The sequence below is a fragment of the Loxodonta africana genome, chromosome 3, assembly GCF_030014295.1.
Source record: "Loxodonta africana isolate mLoxAfr1 chromosome 3, mLoxAfr1.hap2, whole genome shotgun sequence".
NCBI lineage: Eukaryota > Metazoa > Chordata > Mammalia > Proboscidea > Elephantidae > Loxodonta > Loxodonta africana.
Window position 1 is genome coordinate 188,416,580 of NC_087344.1, and position 18,879 is coordinate 188,435,458.

An 18,879-nucleotide genomic window follows, 5' to 3' on the forward strand; every position below is an offset into this window, starting at 1 on the left:
AAGTTCTTATCTGAAATAGACTGTTTTTCATTTTTACTTCCTCTTCAGCATCACAAAGAGCCATCTACCTAACACTTAGCAGCAGTGATCCTAGGAGTGTTGATTAACCCTGAGGGGATACTCGCAAATATCTGTCAGAGCTTGGTAAAGGAACCGAGAAAGAATCTACTTCTGTTATTAGCGTTTTCTGCCTTGGATCTGGCAAGAATCTGCTCTATCATCTATTAAAAGGAGAAAACAATGTCTGTCTTGCCTACTTTACAGCATGGCTGTCAGTTCCCATGGAATAATGGATGTGAAAACTATTTGTACACCATTAAACTACACAAACCTAAGATAGCTTACAGTACCTTTTCACATTAGTATTTTTTTTTTTAATCAATGACACCACAAGTGTGCCTCCAAAAAGCCAGCTATGAAAACCTTTGATGGAAAGAGGTAGGGATAAAGTGTCATGCTGTTTACAACTTATTTTGAAAAAACAAAAAACAGATACAAAAAGATATAAAGCAAATATCACAAAAAGGTTACAAATGTTTAATCCAGATGGATCCAGATTCACTGTAATATTCTTTCAAATTTCTATATGTTTAAAAATTTTCATAATAGACTTGTGGAAAAAAAATTTTTTTTTTGAGAATTTTCGAAAAGCTCTTATATGCTAACAAAAGCCATTGGAGTGTATACTTTCTTGACCATTTAACTGTGACCCAACCAAAACCACTTTATGAACCAAATTTAACTGGCCACTAGATCCTATCTCCATAAAGAGCCTTAGGTTCTCCATTCCCTCAGCTCAGCCATGTCCCGGCCACATGTTCTAGCTCTGTAGAGCTGAGGCCGCTATTGAGTGAAAGGAATGAAGCAATTCAAGTCCATACTCCTTCCCATCTCTGCTTCTGAACTAATCAGTTTGCCTACTCCAAAGCCATCATGAAAGCTAGCCAGAATCTGGAGGTGTCTGAGTCAATCTATGAAGCATTAAGAAGCAAAAGAGACCTGAACTCTGATCCTTGCTCTCCCACATAAACTATCATCTTCGATTGCCGAACTTCTCTACACCTATATTTGTGGTTAGTAAACACAATCCAGGGCCTGATTTAGATCTCCTTGGTTTGTTATGTGTTTATGTGTTTTTTCCCAAATCAAAGAGAGAATTAATATTAATTGTACTCTATATACCAAACAGACTTCGTGGAACTTCCATCTCATTGATGGCTGATTTCATCATTGCTACCACGTGCTCATTTGTGATTACATCCCAAAGAAAGATGAAAATTCACTTCATGACTATGTCAACTAGACAATGGTGATGTGACTGGCAAGAAAGGCCAATGAAACCTTAAGCTGCATTAACAGAAATACAGAACACTCACCACTCCTTTCTCCACCACTTCCTTCAGTTTGGAGCGTGTCATTTTAGGCTCCTAAGGAATGAGAAAAGGGAAGAAAATAGTCAATAAAAATGATGTTGTGATTCTTGAATTCTGCAATGCTACCTTTGCTCCCAGCTGTAAAACTACTTACAAACACCCAAGTAACCTGTTACACTTTGCCATTTTACAGGTAACTACGTCCCATGACATGAAAAGGGTGACAACCAAGTACTCACAAACATTGGCATATCTTCCGTCTCACTGATGGCTGCTTTCATCATTGCTACCACATGTTCATTCGTGATTACTTCCTGGAGAAAGATGAAATTTCACTTTATGCAACAAAAGTAAAAACTCTCTGTATCTCTGCTAGATGGACGTAGAGGATAAACCAGAGTTACATATCCCAATAGCTTCATATTGGGTTAAAGCAAAGCTGAAAGCGAAGAAGGCAAGAGCAAGCTTTGGATAGAAGCACACAGCTTCAAACAATGTGGCAGCAAATGGACCAATCTCACCAGCAGCCATTAGGAACAGAAACAGCTCACTTAAGATTCTGAGGTGAACATATGCTTAAGAGTAATGAACAGCAAAGACTGCAAATAGCTGTGCTGCTGTATATCAAAGCACGGTATTTACGTATGTGCAAAGTACTGTAAGTTGTTAACTGGGCATCTTTGCAGACATTTCAACCCTCAAGAGAGTAAATCCACCATCAACATCGTCAACTACAAATCTGCTAAACAATACAATAAAAATCAAAGCAGTGGAAGGAAACAGGAACAGTTTATCTTCCCAATTAAGTTTTTTAACATGTGTTCAGATTTCAAACATGTGCTGAGTGCAAAGAAGGAAGCCATCTGGAAATGTAAAAGATTTTGCCACAGTAACTCTCAAAATTAGTAATTCATATACCAAGAATCCAGAATTTTCTGAATAATTTCATTTGCGGCCATGGAAATTTTCCCTTATAATTACACAGCTGCCCCAGCATAACTCACGTGAAGGATGTTTCGCACATTGACCGCTGTTAGGTTGTGCTGTTTGGCACCATCCTCTAAGGTTCGGTCAAGCATGTCATCCAGTTTCAAGTCATAAGTCAAAGTCCCTTCTTCTTGACCTCTTCCGTCTCGTTTCCTCTTGGTACCCTTTTTCTTTTTTCTCCTTTTCTCACTTTCTTCATTGTCTTGCTCTTCTGCAAATAAACCAAGAACATCACTAGAATCTCCAGAACAGCTGCCCAGGAATTTAGCTCAGAAAGGCAACACTAAAAGGAAACTAGCCTTCAGTTTTCTGGCCCTAAAATCAAAGAAGACTATGATATGGTAACCAAAAAACCAAACCCATTGCAGTTGAGTTGATTCCGACTCATAGCGACCCTATAGGACAGAGGAGAACTGCCCCATAGGGTTTCTAAGAAGCAGCTGGTGGATTCAAACTGTTGACCTTTTGGTTAGCAGCCGTAGTTCTTAACCACGATGCTACCAGGGTTTCCATGATATGGAAATAGATGGTAATAGCACTAGCAGTAGTTAGCTAACACTCACTGAATGTATTCATATGCCAGGCACTCTTCCACACACTTTGTACAGATTAACCCCATAAAGTGAGTACTATTATTTTTCCACATTACAGATGAGGAAACTGAGGCAGAGAGATTAAGAAACTTCCCTAAGAGCTAGTAAGTGACAATGCTTTGTTCTGAAGCCAACCACTCTAGCCCTAGAATCTCCAGTCTTACAACCCAGATAATAAGTCAAAACAGTGGGTTTGTACTCCAAGTTCCACTTGGTAATATAGTCTCATTTTTTTTCTTTTGTAAAATATGCATATTTGTCCATCAGGAATGCAATGCAGATTAGATGGAATAATATATATCAAAGTGTTTTACCACCAAAAAAAATATACGAATATAATTTATCATTATACCACTCAGTGTAGAGAAAAGAAAGGAAAGAACAAACCAATTTTAAAAACTCCACTCTCAGAACTATTAAAAGAAGGAAGTATCTCTATTCTGGAGTCCCTGGGTGATGCAAACAGTTAATGTGCTCAGCTGCTAACTGAGAGGTTGGAGGTTTGAGTCTATCCAGGGGAACCTTGAAAGAAAAGCCTGGTGATCTAATTCCGAAAAATCAGACATTAAAAACCCCATGGAGCACAGTTCTACTCTTACGCACATGGGGTCACACATGGGGACCGCAAATGTTTCTCTCTATTCTACAATAAAGGAGCACATATAAAACCAGACAAAAGGAAGAATATCTTGACTATTAGAATTTGGTAAGACCTGGAATAATGATCATGAAAGATTATATGACCTTCAAGCTGCCCCCTGACAGTATTTATTCCGGGAAAAACAATTAGTAACTTCAAAAAATTATTTTTGCATTTATAAACATAAATCAAGAGTTTGATAAAAATCTTCATAACTTTCAAACAAATATTTTTCTTAAAGAAATAATCAGATATCCAAAGACTGATAATTAAGATATTCATTATAACATTACTTTAGCAAAAGCATGGAAAAACTCTAAATGTCCAATATTATAGGAATGGTTAGGTGAATGCCAGCGTATCCATACAATGTACTATAACTGAGCCATTAAAAGCAGTCTTAAGGAACAGGGAAGAATTTTTTTTTTTTTTTAATTTCTACTAAGAGTTTTTAATGACATGGAAAGTCTTCTGATAATGATTTCAAAGAAGAAAAAAAAGGCAAAATCAAACATATATATTGTTATGAACTGAATAGTGCCCCCCAAAAATTTGTGTCAACTTGGCTAGGCCATGATTATCCGTATTGTGTGACTGTCCACCATTTTGTCATCTGATATGATTTTCCTGTATGTTATAAATCCTACCTCTATGACATTAATAAGGCAGGACAAGAGGCAGTTACCATAACAAATTATTACATCATTAGATGTAATTTGGCAGTTACATTAATGAGGTAGGATTCAATCTACAACATTAGGTTTTGTCTTAAGCCAATCTCTTTTGAGACATGAAAGAGAAAAGCGAGCAGAGAGACAGGGGAATGTCATACCACCAAGAAAGCAGCACCGGGAGCAAAGTGTGTCTTTGGACCTGGGGTTGCTACACTGAGAAGCTCCTAGACCAGGGAAAGACTGATAACAAGGACCTTCCTCCAGAGCTGACAGAGACAGAAAGCCTTCCCCTGGAGCTGGCGCCCTGAACTTGGACTTCTAGCCTCCTAAAATGTGAGAGAATAAATTTCTCTTTGTTAAAGCAACCCACTTGTGGTAATTCTGTTACAGCCACACTAGACAACTACCAAAACCAAAAATCGGTTGCTGTTGAGTTGATTCTGACTCATAGCGACCCTATAGGACAGAGTAGAACACCCCCATAGGGTTTTAAAGGAGCAACTGGTGGATTCAAACTGCTGACCTTTTGGTTAGCAACCTGAGCTCCTAACTACTATACCACCAAGGTTCCCCTAGACAAGTAAGACTAAAAAATTAACAAAAAAAAAAAAAAAAAACCATTGCTGTCGAGTCGATTCTGACTCATAGCGACCCTGCAGGACAGAGCAGAACTGCCCCGTACAGTTTCCAAGGAGCGCCTGGTGGATCTGAACTGCTAACCTCTTGGTTAGCAGCTGTAGCTCTTATCCACTATGCCACCAGGGTTTCCAGTAAGACTAAGACAACCCTCCTTCTCCATAAACTCCAAAACACTTCTCTCTCTTCACCACTCTTGAATCTCTTCTCCTCTTTGCTATTTCCTTCCCTTTCACATCCTTTCCCATATAGATGAATCTAGCCAGCTCTTGGCTTCTGGCATTCACCTTTCCCTCCTCATCTTTTAACAGTATTTTAACAATGAATGACCTGGTAGTTGCAGACCAAAAACATTATTTCTGACACCTGAGGAAGATGTGATTCAGCTTTATACTCTTATCCTGTTGTTAGTTGCAAAAACTGATCCAGACACAAAACTACTAATGCTATAAACAATAAAATGTGTTACTAAAAATTGACCCCAAAAAATCAAATCTTCTCTACAAAATTTAGAACTATGAAATTCATCCTGGGAAAAACAAAATTCATAAAAATAAAGGCCAAAAAGGAAGCTAGCAATGGAAGCTGCTAAAATCTTGTATGGGTAGTTGATAAGGAATCAAATTTTCTTTGAAATAGTACTTCTCAAACTAGCTGTGGTGAAGAACCAGTTTTATTTTTGCCAATCCATTGTAAACTCACACTTTTGTAAAATAAAATAAAAATATAGCCATAAATGTCAAATTACTATAAAATTTCTAAACTTTACCCTCAGTTTTCATAAATTATCTTGTTTTGAACCAGTAACAATTCACAGAATAGACACTTTGAACAGCACTGCATTAAAATGTACAAACATTTAACCCCAATAAAAATTTATATACATAAAAAACAAGTAAACAGTGAAGAAACAACAAAGAATTAGTTAAAATGGCAATAATGAAATTCACATCACAGAATACTTTTTCATGGAAAAATCATCAGGGTTGACATACTTCTATTTAAAATGGCTATATCATAAACATGGAATCAAAACTATCACTGTGGAGTTAAACCATCTTTATGTCTAAATATTATCAAATATATTTCTCCTCTGATTTTAATGCTAAGTTAGGGAATATGCATCAGTAACATAACATTAATACATTCAAATGCCAACACTGCACATGCAACGCAAAAAAGAACAGGTAATTTATCTATTTCTTACTCTATTTTAAATCTAATCCTTTTTAAATGCTGGAGCACTGACTGACTCTAAGAATTCTAAAGGAGAGAAATAAAAAAGTTAAAAAAGGAAGTCATCTTATAAAGACCAGATGGGAAAAAATTAAAAACAAAATCTAATTTTTCCTTCCATGAGATGGGAATAACTAGGGGAAGGTGGCCAAAAACAAAATATTCTCTGCAAAGTAGACCTAATGATGAAGCTAATAAAATGAATGCAAAACGCACAGTAAGAAAGTAGATGAGGTCAGTAAAAATACGGGTGACTTCTGCAATATCTGAATCAGCAAAGGTGCTCACATCTTATTAAAATAGTTGCTTAACCAAAGATACAAGGAAAATACTAGCTCAAAGGACTAAAGGACCAAATGAGCCAGAGACCCCAACACAACCTGAAACCGGAACTAAATGCTGCCCAGCTACCATCAATGACTGCTGTGTCAACAGAGAGTCCTAGACAGAGCAGGAGAAAAATGCAGAAAAGAACCCAAATCCACATAAAAAGACCAAACGTAATGGTCTGACACAGACTGGAAGAGCACCCGAAACTACCGCCTCCCAGATGCACTGTTAACCCAGGACTGAAACCATTCCTGAAGCCACTCTTAAGACTAGACAGGACTATAAAACCAAAAATAACACTCGTGAGAAATGTTCTTCTTAGTTCAATCAGATATATGAGACCAAATGGACAGCTCCTAACCAAAAGCAGGATGAGGAGGCAGGAAGGGACAGGAACTGGACAGACAAACACATTGTGGGGTTTGCAACTAATGTCACAAAACAATACGTGTATACGTTTTTAATGAGAAATTAACTTGAGCTGTAAGCTTTCACCTAAAGCGCACACACACACACACACACACACACACACACAAACCTACATACTTCAATTAAAAAAAAAAAGGTTGCTTAACAATCCTATCAAAAATACACCCAGAATTTATGGCTCTGGTCACAACAAAATGTTTTTTATCAGACTACCCTTTCTACCAAAAACAGCTATAAAAGCAGACTAAAATATATACGAGGGTCTGAAGGGAACGGAGACTCGCTACAGACAAGTCTTAAGGAGGTATGATCCTTGACAGAATGGAAGCACTTCACTTGAATGAAAACAGCAGTCTTGCTTGGCTGAGAAACCAGAGATTTAGATCTATCAAATAAGCCAGTCACCATGAGTTGGAATCAACTCGACAGCAACTGGGATTTAGGGGCAAAACACCTACAGCGGAAAAAACAAAACAAAAAAAGGAACAGGGGGGCGGGGCCAAGATGGCTGACTAGGTAGAAGCTACGTCGGATCCCTCTTGCAACAAAGACTCGGAAAAACAAGTGAATCGATCACATACATGACAATCTACGAACCCTGACCATCAAACACAGATCTAAAGAGTTGACCTGAGTGACAGAGACTGAGAACGAACAACCACAGGGAAGCACTGACTGTTTTCGGAGCCTGGAGCCAGCGTCGCAGTCAGGAAACCTTGGCGCCAGGCTTTGGACTGGGCGCAGGGGAGCTAAGCACGGCATCCTGAGACGGCGCACACACAGGACGCAGCCCTAGCCCCCAGAAGTGACCTCGGGGGAAGCCCTGCCAGGGCACACAGGCAGCGCAGCGACACGGCTGACAGGAGGAGAAGTCACCGGGAGGCAGCGGCTAGTTTTGGAGCCTGGAGTGCGGCGTCCCAGCCGGGGAACCTTGGCGCTGGGCTTTGGACTGGGAGCGGAGAAACTGACCACGGCTTCTGAGACAGCACAAACACAGGACGCCGGCCTGACCTTCGGGGGCAATCTCTACCGAGCCAGCGCACACAGTCAACACACACGCCCCTTGGGAATCTCAGATAAAACAGTCATCCTAAGTAAGATAAGTAACTTTGTCTACAATCCAGGGTGCTACTCTCTCCTATTTATCTGAACCCTCCCCTCCCCTTTCCAGGCGGCTTCATTAACATTGGAATTTCCTGAGCCAGAAAGTGAAGTGCGCTGCAGTTTTCCTTTTTTTTTTTTGGTCTTTTCCTAAGCCATTCTCCTGGCCTGAGAGAAGCAGCTAGAAAAAACCCAGGGACCAAAAATCCTTCCCTAATTGGACTAAAAACACAGAACCAGCTCCAGCCAAACATATGTGATCCACAGTCTTGGGCTTTCATCCCTACAGGGAACAAAGTGGCTATTATAATGCAAAGGCATTTCTGATAGGGATCTGACTGTAATTCTTTTAGCAGATTACTGGAAAGACAAGTTTCCCATGCCTGATATCTCTGCATATTCAACAGAGCCCTCTCTGACCCACAACAGAGAACCGAGGGCTGAAGCTCCCCCCAGACCACCTAGCTTCCTGCCTCAGGGGTCTAAGGAGGGTGACACCTACCAATCTGTAGAGGTACTTGCATTGGGGGCCTAAGGTACAGCTGCAGTGCCCACCTACCAAAGTGCTTTAGGAATAGAGACACACCTACCTCACTGGCACTTGGGGGAAGCCTGTCAGCATCCTGCCCCTCCTGGAGTGTGAACCCCTGTTGCTACTAGAATCTGGTGCACACAACTATCACCACTACTTCTCTAGGTGGATACGTGACAGTCTCCACCATACACTTCATGACCCAAAATCAGATTCTACTCAAGAATAGTGAATGGACTCTTAGGCTTATATATCTGGTAACAGACCAAACCAGCTGGTAATAGGACATAAGTGATTCAAGGGCCACAACAAACAAGACAGCGCAATCTAGTAGCCCATCTACATATATTGAAAGAAAACAAGACAAGATAAGACTCAGTGAGCAAATATAGAATAAATCACTACAATACCTTAGAGATGACTCGGAGACAGCAGTCAATATCAAACCACATAAAAAAGCAGACCATGATTGCTTCTACAACTCCCCAAACTAAAGAATCAAAACCTTTCCCAAATGAAGATACAATCCTGGAATTGCAAGATGCAGAATATAAAAAACTAATTTACAAAACGCTTCAAGACATCAGGGATGACCTCAAAAATGAAATAAGGCAATCTACAGAAAAAGCCAAGGAACACACTGATAAAGCAGCTGAAGAACTCAAAAAGATTATTCAAGAACATAGTGGAAAAATTAAAAAGCTGCAAAAATCCATAGAAAGACAGCATTCAGAAATCCAAAACATTAACAGTAAAATTACAGAATTAGACAACTCAATAGGAAGTCAGAGGAGCAGACTCGAGCAACTGGAATGCAGGGTGGGGAATATGGAGGACAAGGGAATTGACAGGAATATAGCTGAAAAAAAATCAGATAAAAGAATTAAAAAAAATGAAGAAACCCTAAGAATCATGTGGGACTCTATCAAGAAGAATAACTTGTGTGTGATTGGAGTCCCAGAACAGGGAGGGATAACAGAAAATACAGAGAGAATAGTTGAAGATCTGTTGGCAGAAAACTTCCTGACATCATGAAAGACGAAAGGATATCTATCCAAGATAATCATCGAACCCCATATAAGATTGATCCAAAAAGAAAATCACCAAGACATATTATCATCAAACTTGCCAAAACCAAAGATAAACAGAAAATTTGAAAAGCAGCCAGGGATAAAAGAAAGGTCTCCTACAAAGGAGAATCAATAAGTTCAGACTACTCAGCAGAAATCATGCAGTCAAGAAGGCAATGGGATGACATATATACAGCACTGAAGGAGAAAAACTGCCAGCCAAGGATCATATATCCAGCAAAACTCTCTCTCAAATATGAAGGCGAAATTAAAACATTTACAGATAAACGCAAGCTTAGAGAATTTGCAAAAACCAAACCAAAGCTACAAGAAATACTAAAGGAAATTGTTTGGTCAGAAAACCAGTAATATCAGATACCAGCACAACACAAGGTCACAGAACAGAACATCCTGATATCAACTCAAATAGGGAAATCACAAAAACAAATTAAGATTAATTTTAAAAAGAAAAAAATGCTCAAAACAGGGAATCATTGAAGTCAATATTTAAAAGATCACAATAATCAAAAAGAGGGACTAAATACAGGTGGCACAAAACTGCCATATGGAGAGGGAAACAAGGGTTTTTACTTAGAAAAATAGGGATAAATATTAAGGTAACCACAAAGAGGTATAGCAACTCCAGAACTCAAAATAAAAACCAAGAAAAATATAACAACTCAGCAAACAAAAAGTCAAATACTATGAAAATGAGGAACACACAATTTACAAAGAAAAACATCTCAGCACAAAAAAGTAAGTGGAAAAATGAAATTGTCAAAAACACACATAAAAAGGCATCAAAATGACAGCACTAAACACATGCTTATCTATAATTACGCTGAATGTAAATGGACTAAATGCACCAATAAAGAGACAGAGAGTCTCAGACTGGATAAAGAAACACGATCCGTCTATATGCTGCCTACAAGAGACACATCATAGACTCAGAGACACAAACAAACTAAAACTCAAAGGATGGGAAAAAATATATATCAAGCAAACAACAAGCAAAAAAGAGCAGGAGTAGCAATATTAATTTCTGACAAAATAGAATTTAAAGTTAAATCCACCACAAAGGATAAAAAAGGACACTACATAATGATTAAAGGGACAATACACCAGGAAGATATAACCATATTAAATATTTATGCATCCAATGACAGGGCTGCAAGATACATAAAACAAACTTTAACAGAACTGAAAAGTGAGATAGACACCTCCACAATTACAGCAGGAGACTTCAACACACCACTTTCGGAGAAAGACAGGACTTCCAGTAAGAAGCTCAATAGAGACATGGAAGACCTAATTGCTACAATCAACCAATTTGACCTCATAGACTTCTACGGAACACTCCACCCAACTGCTGCAAAGTATACTTTTTTTCTAGCACACATGGAACATTCTCCAGAATAGAGCACATATTAGGTCATAAAACAAACCTTTGCAGAATCCAAAACATCGAAATATTACAAACCATCTTCTCAGACCATAAGGACATAAAAGTGGAAATGAATACCAGAAAAACCAGGGAAAAGAAATCAAATACTTGGAAACTGAACAATACCCTCCTCAAAAAAAACTGGCTTAGAGAAGACATTAAGGAGGGATAAAGAAATTCATAGAATGCAACGAGAATGAAAACATTTCCTACCAAAACCTCTGGGACACAGCAAAAGCAGTGCTCAGAGGTGAATTTATATCGATAAATGCACACATACAAAAAGAAGAAAGAGCCAAAATCAGAGAACTGTCCCTACAACTTGAACAAATAGAAAGTGAGCAACAAAAGAATCCATCACGCACCAGAAGAAAACAAACAATAAAAATTAGAGCTGAACTAAATGAATTAGAGAACAGAAAAACAATTGAAAGAATTAACAAAGTCAAAAGCTGGTTCTTTGAAAAAATTAACAAAATTGATAAACCATTGGCCAGACTGACTAAAGAAATACAGGAAAGGAAACAAATAACCCAAATAAGAAACGAGATAGGCCACATCACAACAGACCCAACTGAAATTAAAAGAATCATATCAGATTATTATGAAAAATTGTACTCTAACAAATTTGCAAACCTAGAAAAAATGGATGAATTCCTAGAAAAACACTACCTACCTAAACTAACACAATCAGAAGTAGAACAACTAAATAGACCCATAACAAAAAAAGAAATTGAAAAAGTAATCTAAAAACTCCCAACAAAAAAAAGCCCTGGCCCTGATGGCTTCACTGCAGAGTTCTACCAAACTTTCAGAGAAGAAAAGCATAGAAAATGACGGAATACTACCTAACTCATTCTATGAAGCCACCATATCCCTGATACCAAAACCAGGTAAAGACACCACAAAAAAAGAAAATTACAGACCTATATCCCTTATGAACATAGATGCAAAAATCCTTAACAAAATTCTAGCCAATAGAATTCAGCAACATATCAAAAAAATAATCCACCACGACCAAGTGGGATTTATACCAGGTATGCAAAAAAAAAAAAGGTATGCAAGGCTGGTTTAATATTAGAAAAACCATTAACGTAATCCACCGTATAAATAAAACAAAAGGCAAAAACCACACGATCTTATCAATTGATGCAGAAAAGGCATTTGACAAAGTCCAACACCCGTTTATGATAAAAACTCTCAGCAAAATAGCAACTGAAGGAAAATTCCTCAGCATAATAAAGGGCATCTATACAATGCCAACAGCCAACATCACTCTAAATGGAGAGAGCCTGAAAGCATTTCCCTTGAGAACAGGAACCAGACGAGGATGCCCTTTATCCCCGCTCTTATTCAACATTGTGCTAGAGGTCCTAGCCAGAGCAATTAGGCTAGACAAAGAAATAAAGGGCATCCAGATTGGCAAGGAGGAAGTAAAATTATCTCTATTTGCAGATGACATGATCTTATACACAGAAAACCCTAAGGAATCCTCCAGAAAACTACTGAAACTAATAGAAGAGTTTGGCAAAGTCTCAGCTTATAAGATAAACATACAAAAATCACTTGGATTCCTCTACATCAACAAAAAGAACATCGAAGAGGAAATCACCAAATCAATAACATTCACAGTAGCTCCCAAGAAGATAAAATACTTAGGAATAAATCTTACCAAAGATGTAAAAGACCTATACAAAGAAAACTACAAAGTACTAGTGCAAGAAACTAAAAAGGACCACATAAGTGGAAAAACATACCTTGTTCATGGATAGGAAGACTTAACACAGTAAAAATGTCTATTCTACCAAAAGCCATCTATACATACAATGCACTTCCCATCCAAATTCCAATAACATTTTTTAATGCCATGGAGAAATAAATCACCAACTTCATATGGAAGGGAAAGAAGCCCCGGATAAGTAAAGCATTGCTGAAAAAGAAGAACAAAGTGGGAGGCCTCACTCTACCTGATTTTAGAACATATTATATAGCCACAGTAGTCAAAACAGCCTGGTACTGGTACAACAACAGGCACATAGACCAATGGAACAGAATTCAGAACCCAGATATAAATCCATCCACGTATGAGCAGCTGATATTTGACAAAGGCCCAGTGTCAGTGAATTGGGGAAAAGATAGTCTTTTTAACAAATGGTGCTGGCATAACTGGATATCCATTTGCAAAAAAATGAAACAGGACCCATACCTCACATCATGCACAAAAACTAACTCCAAGTGGATCAAAGACCTAAACATAAAGACTAAAATGATAAAGATCATGGAAGAAAAAATAGGGACAACGTTAGGAGCCCTAATACAAGGCATAAACAGAATACAAAACATTACCAAACATGACGAAGAGAAACCAGATAACTGGAAGCTCCTAAAAATCAAACACCTATGCTCATCTAAAGACTTCACCAAAAGAGTAAAAAGACCACCTACAGATTGGGAAAGAATTTTCAGCTATGACATCTCTGACCAGCCCCTGATCTCTAAAATCTATATGATTCTGTTAAAACTCAACCACAAAAAGACAAACAACCCAATCAAAAAGTGGGCAAAGGATTTGAACATGCACTTCACTAAAGAAGATATTCAGGAAGCTAAGAGATACATGAGAAAATGCTCTCGATCATTAGCCATTAGAGAAATGCAAATTAAAACTACGATGAGATTCCATCTCACTCCAACAAGGCTGGCATTAATCCAAAAAACACAAAATAATAAATGTTGGAGAGGCTGCAGAGAGATTGGAACTCTTATACACTGCTGGTGGGAATCTAAAATGGTACAACCACTTTGGAAATCTATCTGGTGTTTTCTCAAAAAGTTAGAAATAGAACTACCATACAACCCAGAAATCCCACTCCTCGGAATATACCCTAGAGAAATAAGAGCCTTCACACAAACAAATATATGCACACCCATATTTATTGCGGCTCTGTTTACAATAGCAAAAAGCTGGAAGCAACCAAGGTGTCCTTCAATGGATGAATGGTTAAATAAACTGTGGTATATTCACACAATGGAATACTACACATTGATAAAGAACAGTGACGAATCTGTGAAACATTTCATAACATGGAGGAACCTGGAAGGCATTATGCTGAGTGAAATTAGTCAGAGGCAAAAGGACAAATATTGTATAAGACCACTATTATGAGATCTTGAGAAATAGTATAAACTGAGAAGAACACATTTTTTTGTGGTTACGAGGTGGGGAGGGAGGGAGGGTAGGAGAGGGTTATTTATTGATTCACCTACTTTAGGTGAAGGGAAGGACAATACTCAATACACGGAAGGTCAGTTCAACTGGACTGGACCAAAAGCAAAGAAGTTTCTGCGATAAACTGAATGCTTCAAAGGTCAGCGGAGCAAGGGCCGGGGTTTGGGGACTATGGCTTAAGGGGACTTCTAAGTCAATTGGCAAAATAATTCTATTATGAAAACATTCTGCATCCCACTTTGAAATGTGGCGTCTGGGGTCTTAAATGCTAACAAGTGGCCATCTAAGATGCATCAATTGGTCTCAACCCACCTGGATCAAAGGAGAATGAAGAACACCAAGGTCACACAATAACTAAGAGCCCAAGAGACAGAAAGGGCCACATGTACCAGAGACTTACATCAACCTGAGACCAGAAGAACTAGATGGTGCCCAGCCACAACCGATGACTGCCCTGACAGGGAGCACAACAGAGAACCCCTGAGGGAGCAGGAGATCAGTGGGATGCAGACCCCAAATTCTCATAAAAAGACCAGACTTAATGGTCTGACTGAGACTAGAGGAATCCTGGTGGTCATGCTCCCCAAACCTTCTGTTGGCCCAGGACAGGAACCATTCCTGAAGAAAACGTATCAGACATGGAAGGGACTGGACAATGGGTTGGAGAGAGATGCTGACGAAGAGCGAGCTACTTGTATCAGGTGGACACTTGAGACTGTGTTGGCATCTCCTGTCTGGAGGGGAGATAGGAGGGTAGGGAGGGTTAGAAACTGGCAAAATTGTCACAAAAGGAGAGACTGGAAGGAGGGAGCAGTCTGACTCATTAGAGGGAGAGTAAGTGGGAGTATGGAGTAAGGTATATAAAAGCTTATATGTGACAGACTGACTTGTTTGTAAACTTTCACTTAAAGCACAATAAAAATTATTTAAAAAAAAAAAAAAAAGGAACAATTACCCAAAAGAGCTTCCATAGACATTCCTCTTAAGACACTGGTTGACTCCCAAGCTGTGCATGCACCGGATGAAACTCCAGGAAATACTGAGGCTAAAGAGCAAAAGCAGATATTTCAGCACTCCACATTGCTGGGAAGACAGGTTGTAGTTTAAGCCTTTTCAAGGAAGGAAGGCCTTGATAAACACAAAAGCTTTCTTCAGTTGAAACCACAGAATAGCCACATGCTAGAAATACTGGTACATCTGAGGAGCAAGGAGAAAGTTGAAACAAACTAGGCTTAACATAGCATAAAATCAACTCTTGGCAAAATTTACATGATCCTCACCAATTATCTGCCTTGTCAGAAGAAAACTTAACCCTCTTTGGAGGAAGATAACAGTATAGAAGTCTCTAGATCTTTTCATCTGCCATGTCCAGCAACCAATAAAAAATTATAACACATGCTAAGAACAGAACCAAAAGGCCAAAACAAGAAGAAAATAAGGAAACAAAGAGACCTATAGATGATTCATATACTGAAGTTAATATACAAAGGATATCAGAATAATTATGATTAATATATTCTAAGAAAGAAAAGTTAAAGAATTTTGGAGAATTAGAATCTACATATAAAAATAAGTCAAACTGAGATGCTAAAGGAGCATTAAAAATTCAATAGATGGACCTAATAGATTAGACAGATAGAACAGAGAATTGGTGAAATGGAATATGAAACAGCAGAAACTGAAGCACAAAAAGAAAAAACAATTAAAAATATACAGAAAAGAACACATACGGGATATGGTGAGAGGTCTAACATACACATAATTGGAGTCCTGGAAGAAAAAAAGGAAACTGGGACAGAAGTGGTATCTACTGGCCAAGAATTTTTTTAAACTGATAAAAGATATCAAATCTCATAATCAAGAAGCTCTACAAACCTCATGCAAGAGAAAGTGAGGAAACCAAACTATACATATCATAGTCAAAATGTTGAAAACCAAAATACAAAAAATATGAGAAGTAGCCAAAGAAAAAATAGATTTTTTAAGTAACAAGGCTGATAGCTGATTTTGAGATAAAAACAATGGAATACATCTTTAAAGTGTTGGAAGAAAAAAAATACCAACCTAAAAAAAACCCAGTAAAAATATCACTTAAAACAAAAGCAAAATTAAGATTTTTTTTTCAGACAAACAAAATCTGTGATAATTCATTGACGGCGCACCAGTCCTACAAGAAATACTAAAGGGAATTCTTTAAGGTGAGGAAAAACGATCCCAGATGAAGACACAAAGCTTCAGGAAGCAATCAAGAGCATTAGAAAGGTCATCTACATGATAAATATAAATGAATATTGACTGATTAAAATATCCACAATAAAATATTTTGTGGGCTTTTAAACATATGAAGAAGCAAAATATAACATCTACTGCACAAAAGGCAAGAGTAGGAAAAACCCAAAACACCCATTGCCCTCGAGTCAATTCCAAGTCAGAGTGAGCCTGTAGGATAGAGAAGAACTGCCCCATGGTGTTTCCAAGGTTGTAATGTTTATGGATGCAGACTGCCATATCTTTCTCCCACAGAACAGCTGGTGGGTTTAAACTAGTCACTGTTCAGTTATGGGCCAAGTGCTTAACTACCACACCACCAGGGTTCCTTAAGAGTAGGTAAATGTAGTTACACTATTTTAAAGTTCTTGCATTGTTTGGCAAGTGGCAAAAATACTAACTTAAGATAGATGCTAAGAGTTTCAAGGATGTATATACTTAATCTCTAGAGTTAACAAGGATAATAAAAGTATTTAAAATAAGAAGCTAATAAAAAAAAAAGAAGCTAATAGACAAGAAAAAAGCATTTGATTACTCCAAAAGAAGGAAAGAAAAGCAGAAATAAAGGAACAAAAAAGAGATGGGAAAACAAAAACATCAATATCAGAAATTACATTACACATAAAGAGAATAAACTCCAATTAAAAGACAAAGATATTAAGACTAGCTTTAAAAAATAATAAAAAGCTCTATGCCATTTATAAAAGCTATACTTTAAATCTAAGGGCTCCAAAAGGTTGAAAATAAAAGAATATAAACATCTATACCATACAAGGAGCCCTGTTGGCACAATGGTTAAGAACTTGGCTGCTAACTAAAAGGTTGGCAGTTCGAATCCACCAGCCACTCCTTGGAAACCCTATGGGCACTTCTACTCTGTCCTCTAGGGTTGCTATGAATTGGAATCAACTCAATAGCAACAGGTTTGGTGTTTGTTTATACCATGCAAACAAAAGGAAGCACTGGGTAGCACAAACGGTTAAGCACTCACTACTAACCAAAAGGTTGGACATTCAAATCTACCCGAAGGTGCCTCAGAGGAAAACCCTGGCAATGTACTTCCGAAAGTTCACAGCCACTGAAAACCTTATGGAGCACAGTTATACTCTAAAACACACAGGTTTTCATGAGACAAAATCAACTTGGTAACAACCGGTTTTACCACGCAAACACTAAAATTAGATATAAAGTTTAAGGCAAGAAGATAGACATATAAAAAAGAACATTTCGCAGTGATGAACGAGTCAATTCAACAAAGAGATAACTCTAAATTTGTATGCACCTAATAATACAGCTTAAAATATACAAAAGCTGGCAGACAAAAAAAGGAGAAATAGACAAATCCATGATCACAGCTGCAGATTTTAATAAACCTCAATCAGTAAGTGATAAAACAAGCAGACAAAGAAAACAAGACACTACTACAAGAAACCAAAAGAGACCCACACAAGTGGAAAAACATACCTTGCTCATGGATAGGAAGACTCAACACTGTAAAAATGTCTATACTACCAAAAGCGATCTACATATACAATGCAATCCCAATCCAAATACCAGTGAAATATTTTAATAAGATTGAGAAACAAATCACCCACTTCATATGGAAGGGAAAGAGGCCCTGGATAAATAAAGCATTACTGAAAAAGAAGAACAAAGTGGGAGGCCTCACATTACCTGATTTTAGAACATATTATACCGCCACAGTAGTCAAAACAGCCCGGTAGTTGTATAACAACAGACACATAGACCAATGGAACAGAATTGAGAATCCAGACATAAATCCATCCACATAGGAGCAGCTGATATTTGACAAAGGCCCAAAGTGTGTTAAATGGGGAAAAGACAGTCTCTTTAACAAATGGTGCTGGCATAACTGGATATCCACCTGCAAAAAAATGAAACAAGACCCATACCTCATACCATGCACAAAAACTAACTCAAAGTGGATCAAAGACCTAATATAAAATCTAAAATGATGAAGATCATGGAAGAAAAAACAGGGGCAACGCTAGGAGCCCTAATACATGGCATAAACAGTATACAAAACATTACTAACAATGTACAAACACCAGAAGAGAAATGAGATAAGTAGGAGCTCCTAAAAGTCAAACACCTATGCTCATCCAAAGACTTCACCAAAAGAGTAAAAAGACTACCTACAGACTGGGAAAAAGTTTTTAGCTATGACATTTCTGATCAGCGTCTGATCTCCAAAATCTACGATACTGCAAAAACTCAACAACAAAAAGACAAGCCAATTAAAAAATAGGCAAAGGATATGAACAGGCACTTCACTAAAGAAGACATTCAGGAAGCTAACATATACATGAGGAAATG

General features: G+C 38.0%; 1 protein-coding gene across 5 annotated transcripts in view; it reads right to left on the bottom strand.

Annotated features, from left to right (window-relative positions):
* Positions 1–18,879, bottom strand: part of GON4L (gon-4 like) — a 95,103-nt gene that overhangs the window by 42,943 nt on the left and 33,281 nt on the right. For all 5 annotated transcript variants that reach the window (XM_064282685.1, XM_064282684.1, XM_064282683.1 and 2 more), the window contains 3 exons: positions 2,378–2,571; positions 1,613–1,687; positions 1,377–1,427 (listed from right to left, as the gene is read on the bottom strand). In XM_064282685.1, coding sequence (XP_064138755.1) covers positions 1,377–1,427; positions 1,613–1,687; positions 2,378–2,571 — 320 coding nt within the window. The remainder of the gene's footprint in view (positions 1–1,376; positions 1,428–1,612; positions 1,688–2,377; positions 2,572–18,879) is intronic.